Source organism: Taudactylus pleione, unplaced genomic scaffold (assembly GCF_031769625.1).
Source record: "Taudactylus pleione unplaced genomic scaffold, aTauple2 ptg000547l, whole genome shotgun sequence".
Taxonomy (NCBI): Eukaryota; Metazoa; Chordata; class Amphibia; order Anura; family Myobatrachidae; genus Taudactylus; species Taudactylus pleione.
Genome location: NW_028284949.1, coordinates 1,099,967 through 1,119,854, shown reverse-complemented (window position 1 = coordinate 1,119,854; position 19,888 = coordinate 1,099,967). Strand labels below are relative to the sequence as shown.

The 19,888-nt window shown below is 46.5% G+C and overlaps 1 protein-coding gene across 1 annotated transcript; it reads left to right on the top strand.

Moving 5' to 3' along the window:
• Nucleotides 1-5,251: 5,251 nt before the first annotated feature.
• On the top strand, nt 5,252-18,322 carry LOC148500727 (uncharacterized). Its single transcript, XM_088451375.1, has 7 exons — nt 5,252-5,359; nt 8,367-8,491; nt 10,577-10,759; nt 11,037-11,160; nt 12,515-12,609; nt 12,759-12,870; nt 15,861-18,322. The coding sequence occupies exons 2-7, from the start codon at nt 8,414-8,416 to the stop codon at nt 17,063-17,065; spliced, it is 1,797 nt and encodes a 598-aa protein (XP_088307501.1). The 5' UTR covers nt 5,252-5,359; nt 8,367-8,413; the 3' UTR covers nt 17,066-18,322.
• Nucleotides 18,323-19,888: the final 1,566 nt, after the last annotated feature.

Sequence of the window (19,888 nt, the reverse complement as noted above, 5' to 3'; positions counted from 1 at the left end):
AGAGGAAAGAATGGTAGCCAAAACCTCAGACTAACCTATAGGAGGGACTCCTGGTGGTCTTGCCTGCACTGGGGGCAGAGGAGCTTAAGGGTGCAAGATTAGAGGTTGCCTGCTACCTGCCAACTGTTCTGACAACTCAGATATTGACCCAGCATCACCACACAGGTCGTCGTATCCAATAGTGGGGTCACACTCACAGTCAGCACCACTCGGAGCCTGTGTAGTACAGCCATGGTCAAAAGTTTTGAGAATATCACATGTATTGGTTTTCACAAAGTTTGCAGCTTTAGTTTTTATGATGGCATTTTGCATATACTTCAGAATGACATAAAGGGCAGAATTCAATTCTCTCCAGCCCATATCGCGCCCGACGGAGCTATTCTATTCTTGCTCCTGTCGGGCGCGATCAGCTGCCAAGCGCTACATTTCAGCTCGCAGCCCCTGGAGGATGAGAGCTGAAATGTGCGAAAAGTGAAATGTTTGGGCGCCCAATCATCACTTTTCGCGATCGCGCCCAGCACTTTGGTCGGGTTTAGCTGCTTTACGCGGCTAAACCTGACCTCTATAGGCGTGATCAGCGTAAATTCTGGCACAATTGAATAGCGGCCCGCGATCTCCTGTCACTTTAGACGGGAGATGCGGGCTGCGAAATCAATTGAATTCCGCCCAAAGAGTGATCAGATGAATTGCAATTAATTGCAAAGTCCCTCTTTGCCATGACAATGAACTTAATCCCAAAAATAGTTGCACCGCATTTCAGTCCTGCCACAAAAGGACCAGCTGACATCATGTCAGTGATTCTCTCCTTCACGCAGAGGACCTCATTCAGACCCGGTCGCAAGCGCTGAGCGCTCGCAACCGGGTCGATATTAAGGCCCTGTGCACGCGCAGCGGCCGCACTGCGCGTGCGCAAGCCCCGGAGCGAGAGAATCTCTCGCTCCGGAGCTCACTACAAAAGGGGCGGCTGTCGATGTTGATCGACAGCTCGCCCCGTTTTGTGGGCTGGGCGGGGGGCTGGCTACACAAACGGAGGCGTTCCCAAGCGAACGCCTGCCGTTTTGTGGGCGGCCACACTGACATCAGCAGTGATGTCAGTGGGGAGCTTCCTGCTTGATCAGAGCAGGAAGCTCCCTGGGGCTTGCGGTTGCCGAGACCCAACCTTAGGGTCTCGTCGCAAGCCCCGATGGTCGCAATGGTCTTGACCATCACCCTGGAGGCCGCACTTTAAAAAAAGAAGCGGCCGCCCTAATTCAGAGAGAGCGATCGCTTCTTGCGACTGCCTCTGAATGAGGGCCAGAGAGTGTTGATAAGGACAAAGCTGGAGATCACTCTGTCATGCTGATTGAGTTAGAATAACAGACTGGAAGCTTTAAAAGGAGGGTGGAGCTTGAAGTAATTGTTCTTCCTGTTAACCATGGTTACCTGCAAGGAAACACGTGCAGTCATCATTGCTTTGCACAAAAAGGGCTTCACAGGCAAGGATATTGCTACTGGTAAGATTGCACCTAAATCAATCATTTATCGGATCATCAAGAACTTCAAGGAGAGAGGTTCAATAGTTGTGAAGGCGGCTTCTGGGCGCCCAAGAAAGTCCAGCAAGCGCCAGGACCGTCTCTTAAAGTTGAGTCAGCTGTGGGATCGGGGCACCACCAGTGCAGAGCTTGCTCAAAAATGGCAGCAAGCAGGTGTGAGTGCATCTTCACGCTCAGTGAGGCAAAGACTTGGAGGATGGCCTGGTGTCAAGAAGGGCAGCAAAGAAGCCACTTCTCTCCAGGAAAAACATCAGGGACAGACTGATATTCTGCAAAAGGTACAGGGATTGGACTGCCGAGGACTGGACTAAAGTTATTTTCTCTGATGAATCCCCTTTCAGATTGTCTGGGGCATCTGGAAAAACGCTTGCCCGGGGAAGGAAAGGTGAGTGCTACCATCAGTCCTGTGTCATGCCAAAAGTAAAGCATCCTGAGACCATTCATGTGTGGGGTTGCTTCTCAGCCAAGGGAGTTGGCTCACTCAGAATTGTGCCTAAGAACGCAGCCATGAATAAAGTATGGTACCAAAACATCCTCCAAGAGCAACTTCTCCCAACCATCCAAGAACAGTTTGGTGATGAACAATGCCTTTTCCAGCATGATGGAGCACCTTGCCATAAGGCAAAAGTGATAACTAAGTGGCTCGGGGAACAAAACATCGACATTTTTGGTCCATGGCCAGGAAACTCCCCAGATCTTAATAACATTGAGAACTTGTGGTCAATCCTCAAGATGCGGGTGGACAAACAAAAATATACAAATTCTGACAAACTCCAAGCATTTATTAGGCAAGAATGGGCGGCCATCAGTCAGTATGTGGCCCAGAATTTGATTAGTAGCATGCCAGGGCAAATTGCAGAGGTCTTGAAAAAGAAGGGTCAATACTGCAAATATTGTCGCTTTGCATAAACTTAACGTAATTGTCAATAAAAGCCTTTGACACTTCTGAAATGCTTGTAAAAACACAGAAGCAAACTTTTGAAAACCAGCCTGTGCACAAGGAATTTTGGACTTGCACTTTGCGTAGGAAAAAAACTTTTTGTAAAGCCCCAATGTAATCAGGAACTGTCCCCACAGCAATAACATTCCACAAATAATGGTGAAGGGGAAGGGAGCAACCAGGGAATTGTAATAACAAACACACAACACAGCATAGTACCCAGAGTTAATGAATCTATGCAAATAATTAGAGTGCAACAATGACATACAATAAACATAGGTGCACTTACAGCAGTTTTAAAGAGTAAAGTCACCCCAGAAAAACTAACAGACTGTGCTAACCACAAGTCCCAGCTAATTAAAATGTTGTCAGAGAACACATCCAATAGCAAGACAATGTGAAACAAATACAGCCCTATCACCATATAAAAGGGGGGAGCAGGGGAGGCAGCCTGGGGCACTGTCCCCTTGCCGGGATTCAGTGTCTGGCTCCTGTGTGTTCAATATGGTACTGCTGACAGGAATCGCCCTTTGTCAATGATAGACCGCCAAGCCAATAAGAGCACTCTCACCTCGGGGAAGGAGCCAAGTGGATCAGCCAATAAGCGAGAGCTACCACTGAGGGTTTCGTCCCCATCTCTGCTGCTAAATGGCGGCCTCCCAGTCGACCGTGGCTTAATAAGATGTTGATCTATCCTCCACCTAGCGAAGGACAGATCGTACTTGACGCCACAAAAAAATCACCGATGAATGGTCTGGCTGCTGTGTAAGTTGATGCTGGCCCAATTAGTCCGGACATGAACCAGTGTTGGAAGTGGCAGATCCTGTAGACAGAGTCTTCCAGGCATGTACAATAAAGATAGCCTGAGGGAAAAATGCCCAGCCTCAAAAGGAACTAAACTGAGGTCAGGAGGGGTATAGAGGGGAGGGGAGCCATGTCAAATAATTTAAGATTTAAAGTGTCAGGAGCCACACACCACAGTCTATACCCCAGTGTTTCCAGTGGATGAAGAAGAAATTGGAGACTCCACTTTTGCCTTTTTGATTGAAAAAAACACATGTAATAGCTCAAAATGGATAGAGCATTGGTTCAAGAAGCCATGCTAGCATGCAATCTCATATTTGGGAAGATTGGGCATGACAGCAGAAACCTCTGGTGATGGTGTAGAAGGGACCTGTTCGCCCAAAGTATGCTGAAGTATCATCAAGCGGTGCTGAATTATGTCATGGGGAGATGTGGGAGGGGAGAGTATACAGGAGAGCAGAATAGATATAGACATACGGAGAGTGGTACAGGGGTGGGAGGGGAGAGTACACAGGAGAGAAAGCAGAAGGGATATTAGACATGGGGAGAGGAGAACATGGGGCACAGGGGTAGGAGAGTATACAGGAAAGTGAGAGAGATATAGACATATGGAGAGAACAGGGATGGGAGGGGAGAGTACACAGGAGAGCAGAAAGGATATAGATATGGGGAGACGGGAACAGGGGCGGAAGGGAGGGTACACAGGAGAGCAGAAGGGATATAGACATGGGCAGAGGGGAACAGGGGTGGGAGGGGAGAGTACACAGGAGAGCAGAAGGGATAAAGACATAAGGAGAGTACACAAGAGAGCAGAAGGGATATAGTCATGGGGAGAGGAGAACGGCACATGGGTGGGAGGGGAGAGTACACAGGAGAGAAGGGATATAGATATGGGGAGAATAGGGGGCACAGGGGTGGGAGGGCAGAGAACACAGGAGAGCAGAAGGGATATAGACATGGGGAGAGGAGAACGGGACACGAGTGGGAGGGCAGAGAACACAGGAGAGCAGAAGGGATATAGACATGGGGAGAGGAGAACAGGGGACACGGGTGGGAGGGCAGAGTACACAGGAGAGCAGAAGGGATATAGACATGGGGAGAGGAGAACCGGGGGCACTGGCGGGAGGGCAGAGTACACAGGAGAGCAGAAGGGATATAGACGTGGAGAAGGGAACCTGGGGAACAGAGGTGGGAGGGGAGATTACATAGGATAGCAGAAGGGATATAGACGGGATGTAGTTATGAGACCGGCGGCCGCGATGCTGCCAGTCTAAAACCTGATGGAGGAAGCCCGACAAGGGACTTAAGATAGGCGTCAAAATACAGACGCCTGTCTTAATCTCGATTCCGGAACAGAGAAGGACGCCAGCCTGAACGATGTAAATCCGGGGCGCCCTTAGTGTCAGCCGCGGTGGTAGGGTTAGGATTAGGTAGCATAGCGGGGTTAGCATTAAGTTGTTTTTTTTTTGGGTGGGGGGTTAGGCACTAATGGGGAGGGATAGGGTGCAGGGTGGGGAGAGTTAAGGTTAGGATACAAGGGAGGGTTAGGGGGAGAAGGGTAAGTATACTTACCCGGCCCATCAGGATACCAACCATCAGGATGCCGCTGTCGGTATTTTGACAGAAGGCATCCCGACAGCCAGCATTACATACATGTGGAGAAGGGAACATGGGGCACAGGGGTGGGAGGACAAAGTAAACAGGAGAACAGAAGCAATATACAGTACACATAGGTACAGGTAAACATTAGGCACATGGCTGGGAGGTGAGGGTACACAGGAGACTGCTCCCACTGCAGCTTAGTAACGTGTCACCACAGTCTGCTCCTCCTGCAGCTTAGTAACCTGACACCGCAGTTTGCTCCTGCTATATAATAATTATAACAATAATTAAGATAATCATCTGCTGCAGCCAAACACAACAAAGGCTATCTCGAGTCATTCCCGTACCTCACCCTTCACCCGGAAGTGGCAATTAAAAATAAACAACTTCCGCCGTTTGAAACGCAGAGGGATCAGTTGGAACGCACGGGAGGAAGCCAGGTGTGTAACATTATCCCGGTGACTAGTGCGGGCCGCAGAGGGTAAGAAGAATCACCTACAGAAACATAATAACATTTTGTATAAGACAGGTCAGCCATCAGGGCAATGCCAGCTCCTGTTCGGTGGAGCCTTTGTGCTAGTCTCCGATGGGTGCAGTGTTTGGGCCCTGGCAGAGTGTGGTAGCATGTGGGTAATAAACCCTGACTGCAGCCACAGCACAGCCTTGCCTGGGGAGGTCCCTGAGGGAGGCTATGTGCTCTGTGTCACTGTATCTCTGGCTGCTTCTGTAACATTCACAGCAAACTCTCTTTAATCCCATATAAAGGGTGTATTCATAGTTCTGTGGGTTTGGTTGTAGATGTTGCGCTCACTTCTGCCTCCATCTCCTGATAGTAATAGCCTGAGACCATGTGAGCCATGAGACACAACCTCTGCCTCCATCTCCTGATAGTAATAATCTGACACTATGTGAGACACGAGGCACAACCTCCACCTCCATCTCCTGATAATAATAGTCTGAGACCATGTGAGCCATGAGACACAACCTCCGCCACCATCTCCTGACAGTAATAGTCTGAGACCATGTGAGCCATGAGGCACAACCTCTGCCTCCATCTCCTGATAGTAATAGTCTGAGACCATGTGAGCCATGAGACACAACCTCCGCCACCATCTCCTGACAGTAATAGTCTGAGACCATGTGAGCCATGAGACACAACCTCCGCCTCCAACTCCTGTCAGTAATAGTCTGAGACCATGTGAGCCATGAGGCACAACCTCTGCCTCCATCTCCTGATAGTAATAGTCTGAGACCATGTGAGCCATGAGACACAACCTCCGCCACCATCTCCTGATAATAATAGTCTGAGACCATGTGAGCCATGAGGCACAACCTCTGCCTCCATCTCCTGATAGTAATAGTCTGAGACCATGTGAGCCATGAGACACAACCTCCGCCACCATCTCCTGATAATAATAGTCTGAGACCATGTGAGCCATGAGACACAACCTCCGCCACCATCTCCTGACAGTAATAGTCTGAGACCATGTGAGCCATGAGGCACAACCTCTGCCTCCATCTCCTGATAGTAATAGTCTGAGACCATGTGAGCCATGAGACACAACCTCCGCCACCATCTCCTGACAGTAATAGTCTGAGACCATGTGAGCCATGAGACACAACCTCCGCCTCCAACTCCTGTCAGTAATAGTCTGAGACCATGTGAGCCATGAGACACAACCTCCGTCTCCAGCTCCTGTTAGTAATAATCTGACACTATGTGAGACACGAGGAACCACCCCCATCTCCTGATAGTATTAGTCTGACACCATGTGAGCCATGAGGCACAACCTCCATCTCCTGATAGTAATAGTCTGACACTATGTGAGCCATGAGACACAACCTCCGCCACCATCTCCTGATAGTAATAGTCTGAAACCATGTGAGCCAAGAGGCACAACCTCTGCCACCAGCTCCTGATAGTAATAGTCTGACACCATGTGAGCAATGAGGCACATCCTCTACCACCAGCTCCTGTTAGTAATAGTCTGACACTATATGTGAGACACGAGGCACCACCTCCGCTGCCATTTCATGATGGTAATATTCTGCCACTGTGAGCCGCGAGGCACCACCACTGCAGCTGATATATACAGACAACTGTCTCATGTTTACACCAATGATTGAGTTGTGTGTAGCGTCATATGTTAGCCCAATCACCGCTATCATTTCTGGCCTTGATGCTAATACTAAAGGCATTACCGACCTTGGACAGAGAACCAGCGCTGCAGAGGACTTGCTTATAGAATGACAAAATTATATTTTAAATCAAACCAGGATTATTACCTCACTGCTAGGGAAAATAGATGATTTGGAAAACCGGCATTGCCATAATATCTGACTCCAGTATAAAGGGTTCTGAGCTTACTGAATTCCTCCAAAAGTGACCGGTTTGCTCTGCTTTAACCTGTCTATAAAAATATATATTTGTATACATACACACACACTATGTAACTCTTTACACTGCCTTCCCCAACTGCAGGCTTATGTGGCTTGACAGCCTTTAGATGGAGGCTACTCCAGGCTTCCTCACACTGGATGCACCACAACCACCAGCCTCTATCTTCAGCTAAGCTTCACAAGGTCAGCCTCCATCCACCGCAGCATCCATTGCTATTTTGTGGAGCTGAATGAACTCAAACATGTCCTCCCTCGTCCGGATCTGTGGAGATTCCAGTCTGGTCTTCGTTAGTGCTGGCATAAATCACCTGACAGTGGGTCTAGCACTCAATTAGCTATGTAGGCACAGATCAATGTCTCCCTTTGCTATCCCAAATCATGCAGAACAATACTACAACTCACTACTGGCACTCACACAGCTTAGCTGGTCCATTCACAATACATTTCATGGTTTATTTACATTCATACTGCTTGGTAGAGGGCACTGTCACTCATGTCAGGAAGGTAAGGGTGGATGTGTTCTGACATGCCAAACATGCACTATACCATGTATCATGTATCTTTAGGACTGATTGGGATCCAGCCAAATGTAGAACATCAGGCGCAAGCGCCCAGTGTTCTACATTTGCGCGTACATCCGAGACTCAATGATCATGCTTCCCGATAGATACCATAAGTGGACTAAAACCGGAGATTCATGCAATTCTGATAGACGATCCTGGGCAGTGACGGAGGGGGGCTGGGTGTCGGCAGGCGTGTCGGGGGCATGCTGCTGTCGGACTGCGTTGAAAATCGCTGCTGTGGAACTACACATTTCAACATGCCCTAATAGCAAAACTGTTGGAGGTCATGCTGGGATGTGTAGTTCCACAGCAGCTGGAGGCCCCCCATATTAATGCCCTCGGTTTTGGTATTCGATGTTAAACAAGCACATATGGTTTAATAGTCAGGTGCCTTAGACCATGTGGTGTACATAACACAGGGAGTTGTACTTGTACTTCACTGGCCACTCTCTGTAATCTGTATTAATGTATATACTTATTCTGGTTTAGAGGTAACATATATTCCTCATATATTTCTCTCTACAGAGGTCACCTCTGGGTCAGCCAGTTTAACTGGATCCTAACTGTTCAAGATGGAAAAGGACAAGAGACGCATGATTGAGACGATATTGAATCTCAACTTGGAGATCATCTACCTGCTGACTGGGGAGGTGAGGGGTTACAGTGACATCACTCTTATCTCTATTACTAACACAGGGACCTGACTGGGGAGGTGAGGGAGTCTGGGAGTGTCACAGTGACATCACTGTTATCTCTATTACTAACACAGGGACCTGACTGGGGAGGTGAGGGAGTCTGGGAGTGTCACAGTGACATCACTCTTATCTCTATTACTAACACAGGGACCTGACTGGGGAGGTGAGGGAGTCTGGGAGTGTCACAGTGACATCTCTCTTATCTCTATTACTAACACAGAGACCTGACTGGGGAGGTGAGGGAGTCTGGGAGTGTCACAGTGACATTACTCTTATCTCTATTACTAACACAGGGACCTGACTGGGGAGGTGAGGGAGTCTGGGAGTTTCACAGTGACATCACTCTTATCTCTATTACTAACACAGGGACCTGACTGGGGAGGTGAGGGAGTCTGGGAGTTTCACAGTGACATCACTGTTATCTCTATTACTAACACAGGGACCTGACTGGGGAGGTGAGGGAGTCTGGGAGTTTCACAATGACATCACTATTATCTCTATTACTAACACAGGGACCTGACTGGGGAGGTGAGGGAGTCTGGGAGTGTCACAGTGACATCACTCTTATCTCTATTACTAACACAGGGACCTGACTGGGGAGGTGAGGGAGTCTGGGAGTGTCACAGTGACATCACTCTTATCTCTATTACTAACACAGGGACCTGACTGGGGAGGTGAGGGAGTCTGGGAGTGTCACAGTGACATCTCTCTTATCTCTATTACTAACACAGAGACCTGACTGGGGAGGTGAGGGAGTCTGGGAGTGTCACAGTGACATTACTCTTATCTCTATTACTAACACAGGGACCTGACTGGGGAGGTGAGGGAGTCTGGGAGTTTCACAGTGACATCACTCTTATCTCTATTACTAACACAGGGACCTGACTGGGGAGGTGAGGGAGTCTGGGAGTTTCACAGTGACATCACTGTTATCTCTATTACTAACACAGGGACCTGACTGGGGAGGTGAGGGAGTCTGGGAGTTTCACAATGACATCACTATTATCTCTATTACTAACACAGGGACCTGACTGGGGAGGTGAGGGAGTCTGGGAGTGTCACAGTGACATTACTCTTATCTCTATTACTAACACAGGGACCTGACTGGGGAGGTGAGGGAGTCTGGGAGTGTCACAGTGACATCACTCTTATCTCTATTACTAACACAGGGACCTGACTGGGGAGGTGAGGGAGTCTGGGAGTGTCACAGTGACATCACTCTTATCTCTATTACTAACACAGGGACCTGACTGGGGAGGTGAGGGAGTCTGGGAGTGTCACAGTGACATCACTATTATCTCTATTACTAACACAGGGACCTGACTGGGGAGGTGAGGGAGTCTGGGAGTTTTACAATGACATCACTCTTATCTCTATTACTAACACAGAGACCTGACTGAGGAGGTGAGGGAGTCTGGGAGTGTCACAGTGACATCACTATTATCTCTATTACTAACACAGGGACCTGACTGGGGAGGTGAGGGAGTCTGGGAGTTTCACAATGACATCACTCTTATCTCTATTACTAACACAGAGACCTGACTGGGGAGGTGAGGGAGTCTGGGACTGTCACAGTGATCACTATTATCTCTATTACTAACACAGGGACCTGACTGGGGAGGTGAGGGAGTCTGGGAGTGTCACAGTGACATCACTCTTATCTCTATTACTAACACAGGGACCTGACTGGGGAGGTGAGGGAGTCTGGGAGTTTCACAATGACATCACTCTTATCTCTATTACTAACACAGAGACCTGACTGGGGAGGTGAGGGAGTCTGGGAGTGTCACAGTGACATCACTCTTATCTCTATTACTAACACAGAGACCTGACTGGGGAGGTGAGGGAGTCTGGGAGTGTCACAGTGACATCACTATTATCTCTATTACTAACACAGAGACCTGACTGGGGAGGAGGGAGTCTGGGAGTGTCACAGTGATCACTATTATCTCTATTACTAACACAGGGACCTGATTGGAGAGGTGATGGTTTTTGGTAATGTGTTTAATGATATCTGTTGGTGTCCCTCTCAATACACAGGATTACACAGTAGTGAGAAAGACATCTGGTGAGCGTGTGACACCCAACAGCCATCCCTGTGTACCAGGAGGACTGAGCAGGACCCAGAGCCCCATCTCTCAGCCTCCACTGACACGTGAGAGACACAATGACCAGAAGATCCTGGAACTCGCCAACAAGATCATTCAGCTGCTGACTGGAGAGGTGACTGCTGGGAATGGGACATTATACAGTAACACCAGGGGATGTGTCTGGGTGATGACTGGAGAGGTGACTGCTGGGAATGGGACATTATACAGTAACACCAGGGGATGTGTCTGGGTGATGACTGGAGAGGTGACTGCTGGGAATGGGACATTATACAGTAACACCAGGGGATGTGTCTGGGTGATGACTGGAGAGGTGACTGCTGGGAATGGGACATTATACAGTAACACCAGGGGATGTGTCTGGGTGATGACTGTATCATTGTGTGTGTCAGGTCCCTATAAGGTGTGAGGACGTCACTGTCTATTTCTCCATGGAGGAGTGGGAGTATATAGAGGAACACAGGGGTCTGTACAAGGACGTGATGATGGAGAATCACCGGCCCCTCACATCACTGGGTAAGAGGAGACTGTCATGTATTGTAATGGAGAGAGCAGGTATGGGGCCGCCTTCATATATAGTTAGGAGGAGAGCCATTGTGCTGTCCACCAAGAAACACAGATTATTTAAAAATCACATATAAACAATGGGGCTCATTTACAGTTGGTCATATTACCGTGTTTCCCCGATAATAAGACCTACCCTTACTTTTGAAAAACGGTCCAAAATAAGCCCTACCCCGAAAAAAAGCCCTAATAAAAAAAAAATAATGCTTAGTAAAGAATTGTAAAGGAGGACTGAGGCCATGATGGGGATAAAAGCAGGACTGAGGGCATGATGCTGTCAATGTTAATTAAAATAAGCTCTACCCCGAAAATAAGCCCTATGGAGTTTTTTTGACCCCCCCCCCAAAAAAAAATAAAACAGTGTCTTATTATCGGGGAAACACGGTAATCTATGCTTTGCATAAAATTGGTAACACCAATACTGCACAGGAGCACAGATAAAGTCTTCTGTCCATATGTACATTCTGCTGCGTCTTGTCACATTTCATGCTTAGAGTGACGGAACTTGGTAGGGAAGGGGCGTGAAAGCAGGGCGAGGACACAGAGGGTGTGTTCCCGTAATTATGACAGAGTCCAACCTGGACACAGATGCATATATTCTCCCCTGGAGCTGTTTCTCCTGTGACTGGCAGTGTAAATTTACTAAGGTACGGGTTTTTAGAAGTGGAGATGTTGCCAATAGCAACCAATCAGATTCTAGCTATTATCTTCTAGGAGGTGCTAGATAAATGATAAGTAGAATCTGATTGGTCACTATGGGCAACATCTCCACCTGTTCAGTAAATATATCCTTAGTGTGAAATACGAACTGACGATTATGTTGATCAACAGCCGTTTCTGATTGGCTGATTGCATCAGGTCTACTCCCACTATAATTAAATCATCAATGTGGCTGCTATAGTACATGAGGTGGCAGCCATCTTCTCTCATTACGTCACTGATATTTGCTTTTGAATTCCTGCGGTGAAGATTATTCTCATTTGGCTTTTATAGAGGAGGACAACAGATGTGTGTATTTAATATAATTTAATTTGTATTTTTATTATGTATTTGTGTCTGCATTAGTAACTTCATTTTATGCATTCAATGCGGCTTTTGCCTTCATTAATAGAATTCTCCAGACACGTTATTACAGTATTATATTGTGTACAAGTTGGGTAATGTGGGTAGCTATTACACTATACCATCTTGGAGCAACAACAGCTCAGCCGCGAAACGTTAGGCCACATAAGCTCACGGGACACAACTGCAGAGCGCTAGAGTGCAGCACACAATACTTGTCACTGTGTGTGTGTGTCTCCTACAGATGGAGCCAGTTACAGAGATACTCCAGAGAGATGTCCCCGTCCTCTTTATTCCAAGGATACAGATGAGAATCACAGGATCCCACAGGAGGATCAGGTAAGTGCAGCTACTGAGGCTCTCGACAAATACCAAAGTGACTTTTCACTGTATAATCCAAAGAGATATTGTTGTTTAATCTTTTTTAATCTTGGTTAATAAAACCAGGCATTATTAAACTGTTATTATACTGATTTTGGGTAATTTAGGGGGAAGTTCTGACTGATATTAAGGTAGAAGCTATAAAGACAGAAGAAGAGACGTATGTGATGTGTGATCAGCAGTGTAAGGAGGAGGAAATCCCTACAGCTATCAGCACAGGTGAGTAATAATCACTAAGTACAGAACAGTCACATATTCTCCTTGTTCTGTCACTACAGCACTCTCTTATCCTACACCCTCCTCTGTCACTACAGCAATCTCTTATCCAACACCCTCCTCTGTCACTACAGCCATCTCTTATCCTACACCCTCCTCTGTCACTACAGCAATCTCTTATCCTACACTCTCCTCTGTCACTACAGCACTCTCTTATCCTACACCCTCCTCTGTCACTACAGCAATCTCTTATCCTACACTCTCCTCTGTCACTACAGCAATCTCTTATCCTACACTCTCCTCTGTCACTACAGCAATCTCTTATCCTACACCCTCCTCTGTCACTACAGCCATCTCTTATCCTACACCCTCCTCTGTCACTACAGCCATCTCTTATCCTACACCCTCCTCTGTCACTACAGCCATCTCTTATCCTACACCCTCCTCTGTCACTACAGCAATCTCTTATCCTACACCCTCCTCTGTCACTACAGCCATCTCTTATCCTACACCCTCCTCTGTCACTACAGCACTCTCTTATCCTACACCCTCCTCTGTCACTACAGCACTCTCTTATCCTACACCCTCCTCTGTCACTACAGCCATCTCTTATCCTACACCCTCCTCTGTCACTACAGCACTCTCTTATCCTACACCCTCCTCTGTCACTACAGCAATCTCTTATCCTACACCCTCCTCTGTCACTACAGCAATCTCTTATCCTACAACCTCCTCTGTCACTACAGCAATCTCTTATCCTACACCCTCCTCTGTCACTACAGCCATCTCTTATCCTACACCCTCCTCTGTCACTACAGCCATCTCTTATCCTACACCCTCCTCTGTCACTACAGCCATCTCTTATCCTACACCCTCCTCTGTCACTACAGCCATCTCTTATCCTACACCCTCCTCTGTCACTACAGCACTCTCTTATCCTACACCCTCCTCTGTCACTACAGCACTCTCTTATCCTACACCCTCCTCTGTCACTACAGCCTTCTCTTATCCTACACCCTCCTCTGTCACTACAGCACTCTCTTATCCTACACCCTCCTCTGTCACTACAGCCATCTCTTATCCTACACCCTCCTCTGTCACTACAACCGTCTCTTATCCTACACCCTCCTCTGTCACTACAGCCATCTCTTATCCTACACCCTCCTCTGTCACTACAGCCATCTCTTATCCTACACCTTCCTCTGTCACTACAGTAATCTCTTATCCTACACCCTCCTCTGTCACTAAAGCCATCTCTTATCCTACACCCTCCCCTGTCACTACAGAAATCTCTTATCCTACACCCTCCTCTGTCACTACAGCCATCTCTTATCCTACACCTTCCTCTGTCACTACAGCCATCTCTTATCCTACACCTTCCTCTGTCACTACAGCCATCTCTTATCCTACACCTTCCTCTGTCACTACAGCCATCTCTTATCCTACACCCTCCTCTGTCACTACAGCCATCTCTTATCGTACACCCTCCTCTGTCACTACAGCCAAACTAACGAGGGAAATGTATCTGCAGAGTGTGGGAGTCAGGAGCCATCAGCCCCTATTATACTCCTGCTCTCTCCCTCACATCATGTTACTGTGTGTTACCAGCCCAGAGATCTGACCAGTCTCCTCCCCACACTCTCTAGTTTGACAATACCTATGATTCTTCCTGTGCAGCTCAAGCAATATTTCCCATGATCCTCCCTGAGCACCACATTCGGCATTACCCATGATTTTCCATGTGCATGACCACACAGGTATAATCTTGTGAATTATTTACCTGAATGTTGGATTCTCAATATGTACCCTAAAAACACACACACCCCGATCACAATACACAACGGTCTGTGCTGTTGCTCTCTATCTTCTGATCTGTTTCCATGTCCAGCTTCGCCCTTATACTGTCCTTTTCTTTACTCATGTCCACACTTTAGCCCGCTTTGTGTTGTCATCCTGCATTATCCCGATTTGATATACTGGTCTGCCCCGCTGCCCACCTTCCCTCAGTTCTAGTCTACACCGAAGCTTCAGCCTAAATGATTAACCCAGTAGTTCCCAATCTTTTTTGAATCACGGCGCCCTAGAGTATCAGCATTGTTTTCATGGCACCCCTAAGCCAAAAGTTTGTTATTGAGAAATTCAGAAAAAAATGTAGTAAAGTGAAGTAAATAGTGCTTATCTGTCATCCTTAGGGTCAGTTATGTGGTGGTGGGCAGGTTTATGCTTCTGCTTGTCCACATATTTACATTACATTGACTATAAATAATTTGATTTGGTGCTGGACCACCAACCTGAGGCATCCCTGCTAGTGTGGTGTGCCATGGCGCACAGTTTGGGAACCACTGGATTAGCCTGACTCTGGCCATGCGGCCTATGCTGGCTGAGCTAGTAATTATAAAATACATTCTATAAAATGATAGCTAAAAGGTGATTCGTTGCTCAGCTTGGCCACTCTTTAGAAGGTTTGATAGGGGATGTAGTCAGCATCCCGTCACACGGGATGGCGATGGTCTGTATCCCGGCGCCGGAATCCCGAGAACAGTTGAAGGTAAGTATCGGGAGGGTTAGTCACTAAGGGGGAGGGTTAGGTTTAGGTACCAGGGAGGGAGAGGTTAGGGTTAGGTACCAGGGAGGGAGAGGTTAGGGTTAGGCACTAGGGGGAGGGTTAGGTTTAGGTACCAGGGAGGGAGAGGTTAGGGTTAGGCACTAGGGGGAGGTTAGGCTTAGGCACCGGGGAGGGAGAGGTAATTGTTTGTTACTATTGCCCAATGGCTGGTTCTGTGAAATCTGCTTGGTGATACTGTTTTTTTTATATGTTAAGCCATTGTTTTATCTTTTCGGCAAGAGCCATATTTGCTATTTGGAAACTATATTACAGTTGTGAAATGCACAAATCAAAATAACATTTTGAACTCGCTATAACCGTAACAAAAAATATGCTGCTGAATTTAATTTAAAAAAAGTGTATTTTCATGTATTTCTATCATTTCCAGCAGTTGGACACAAAAGGAGGAATGCTGTGGAGAGAAATCCAGATTGTGAAGATGACAAAATGACACAAAATCACCCAGGAGGAAACCCCATTACTCTAAATATACATTCAGTACATCACAGTGCAGATATGTCACCTGATCCCTCTGATTATAAGGCATGTCCTCCTGATACCTCTGGTAACGCAGCCATTCTCTGCTCTGAATGTGGGAAATGCTTTGCACATCAGTCAAACTTTATTAGACACCAGAGAAGTCACACAGGCGAGAGGCCATTTCCATGTCCTGAGTGTGAGAGATGTTTTATGCAGAAATCAGACCTTGCTGATCATCAGAGAAGTCACACAGGTGAGAAACCTTTTCCGTGCTCTGAGTGCGGGAAATGTTTTGCACACAAATCAAGTCTTGTCAAACACCATAGAGCGCACACAGGTGAGAAGCCGTTTTCATGCTCCGAGTGCGGGAACTGTTTTACTCGCAAATCGACTCTTATTAAACATCAGAGAAATCATACAGGGGAGAAGCCATTTCCGTGTTCCGAGTGTGGGAAATGTTTTACATATAAATCAGCTCTTGTTAAACATCATAGAATTCACACCGGCGTGAAGCCGTTTTCGTGTCCTGTGTGTGGGAAATGTTTTCCCCATAAAGCAGGTCTTGTTATACATCAGACAATTCACGCAGGTGAGAGGCCATTTCCGTGTTCTGAGTGTGAGAAATGTTTTACACATAGATCAGCTCTGATTAAACATCAAATAACACACAGTGGCGAGCGGCCATTTCCATGCTCTCAGTGTGGGAAATGTTTTGCACAGAAATCCCATCTCGTTACACATCAGAAAATCCACATAGGTGAGAAGCCTTTTCAGTGCTCTGAGTGTGGGAAATGTTTTACATATAAATCAAATCTCGTTAAACATCATAGAATTCACACAGGTGAGAAGCCATTTCCATGCTCTGAGTGTGGGAAATGTTTTGCCCATAAATTAAGTCTTGTTATACATCAGACAATTCATGCAGGTGAGAAACCATTTCCATGTTCTGAGTGTGGGAAATGCTTTACACATAGATCATCTCTTGTTAAACATCAAATGACACACACACGCGAGAGGCCGTTTCCATGCTCTCAGTGTGGGAAATGTTTTACACAGAAAGCACGTCTTATTACGCATCAGAAAATACACACAGGAGAGGAGCAGTTTCCTTGAGCGGATAGACATGTAATGGAGGTTGCAGCAATACTTTAACCATTGTAAAAGCCATTGACATTATTAGTTTCATGCATAGAAACAGGCAAAAATCCATTCTCAGAGTGTATATGTAAAAGCATATGAACACCACTAAGTTATGAAGGAGATTACCCCTGATGAAGTGCATGTGAGATGAAACACGTTGGAGTGACACTGGATACCTACTACCAACTTGGTTCTGAAAAGGCACCCTACCGGCTCTTCTTAAATAAGTTTGTTTTTATTATATTGAATGTAGTCCTATATGACTCCTGTGTGTTTAAGGTAATGAAAATGTCCAAATGTATTACACTAGCACTGGTCCAAGTAGGGCCGGCAACAGATATATTGGGCCCTGGTACATTGATGCCCCCCCTTCACTACAATTGACCCCCGCACCATTGGCCTGATACTGAGCCTGCTGCTGTGATTGGTTGGTGATGGTGTCAGCAGTGCTGTGCAACGGTGTTGCTTGCTGCTTGCTCCCGACTCCTGCTCATTCTAGGCAGACTCGGTGGGCGGCACTGAGAGAGAAGGGGTCTGCATGGCACGTGATGTTTTCTAGGGAGAAATTGGGGGTGGGGGTTTACATTTGCTGTTCTGTTTTACTTAATATTTTAGCAACCAGCAAGGTTTCCAATTCATATAACATTCTACATTTAGGCGGTTGCTGGCGCGGTCCTTAAGTGGTTTGGTTCTGGGCCCATCCAGGCTCAGGATAGGTGTCCCTTTTGGTAGCACCCCTGTTGTTGTGTCTGGGTACAAGCCCACTTTATTGGCTGCTATAGATTTCTAATCAGGCACTTTCACTGGTGGGTCCCAAAGGGGAATTGTGAGTATGCACTCGGGCAGGCCTGGCAATCCTGTGGCTCTCCATCTGTTGTGAAACTACTAGTCCCAGCATGCTTTACCAGCTGGTCTTTCCGGAGATCCGTCTTGGATGGGAGTTGACAGATTATGAAAGGTACGAGGTTAGATGCACTAAACAAAGACCTATATGACTAATGGAAGCAATGGTAAATTACAAACACTAAATATGCACCTTCAGAATTAAAGTCAGCATTCAGCTGTGGATTACGTCAGACACAAATAGTGTTCATTCTAGCACCCTGCACCTGTAACAACCCGTGCAATTCCTCTTTTCTGCCTGCAGTGTCGCTCTCTGCTCTGGTGCCTCTAGCACACTCAGCTGATGCAACAAACTGCTGAGATACAGACCAGAGAGTGCTAGAATCACCAGAGCAGAGAGCTACATCCCAGGCAGGAAAAAGGAACAGCACGGTTTTGTTACAGGTACAGGGTGCTAGAATGAACACTACACAAATACGTCTAACGTGTGCAGTGATATAAACAACGGATGGGTCTCCTAACAACTACAGAGTAACAAGCCCTGCAGGCGGCCATTTGTTGGTCTGAAACAACAGCGATGGGATTACAGCTTTTCAGTTCACTAGACACTTCATTAATCGACCAGCTGTTTTACAGTGACCACCCCAAAATGGCTGCCTATTGTATGCTATGTGTTGGTGACAGTTGTACTTTATTTTAATTGATGTGATGTCTGAATATATGTAGCACCTTTACCATTACAATTTAGTTAGTCCCATAGGTGTTGTGCTGTCTGTTACAGGTCAAACTATACTTGTTGGTCTATGGTTTGTTTATGATGCATTTATTGTGTACTGTAGGTTGCAGAGTGATTAATGGAATATGTTTTAGGTTTGGTATGATTTTATTATGTCACTATACTCTTATATAGTGCATTAGTCTATGAGATAACATGAAGTGTATGTATGCACCTGATACGCAATTGTATGATCCGTACACAAATACGCTAATAAAATCTACATTTGCCAACCAAGCTGATTTTGTTTTTCCTAAGATTTTAGGAAGAAGGAAAATGTAAGGAAGGGAGCAGCTGGTATGGGGATAGAAATATAGGGCGCTAAGTGATCCCCGCGATTGGCGAAAAACGGGGATTTTTCGCTGATATTTTTTTTTTTTTATCCCTATCCTATTAATTCAGTCCAATTAATAGGATAGTTCGCCCGTAACACATAGGAGCCGCGATAAACTCACGGCCCTATGTGTTCTCGCCTTTTCTGGGCGAAAAAAATGGCACTTATCGTGGATTATTTTTCGGGATACATCAAGTCCCGAAAAAAAACCCCCCGATAAGTGCCGTCGTCATGCCGACTACGGGGCTAATTGGATAGCCCTGGGCGAGCTAATTAGCCGCAGTAATTTACCGCGACTAATTGGATATGGCCCATACACAGGAGAATTTTTTTTTTTTTTTTTATTTACTTGGGGAAGTGAGGGGTGACTTGGTGGAGATCCATTGGCAAAGTGAATATGGCTAACCCTAAAATCGTAAAAAATAAAGTTTGTCAATATTCACAATGTGTCATGTCGTCATTCTGACCTTGTTGACTTCTGGTGTAGACATTATGAATGTACTGTATACCTCCCTGAGGGCTGGCATTGGAAAACCACTGTGCTAAGAATTTCTTCCCTTATTAATAAACCCTTTGCTATTGTCAATGCAGTGACCTACCTGCATCAAAGTACCAAGGGTCCTCGCTCCCCTGGTCTATAAGAACAGAGGAATCCGGTGGAGTTTGATAGCTACATAATGGCTCACTAGGTGGTTAGTTGCTCAATAAATCCTTTACTCACAGCCTCACTATTAGCATGGGGACACTATTTAAAGTCACACCTCTTCCTCTGGCACTGAGCACTGTCCGCTACTGCAGACAAAGGGTTCTTCGTGTCCATAAGTGATACACTTATGGAGGTTTC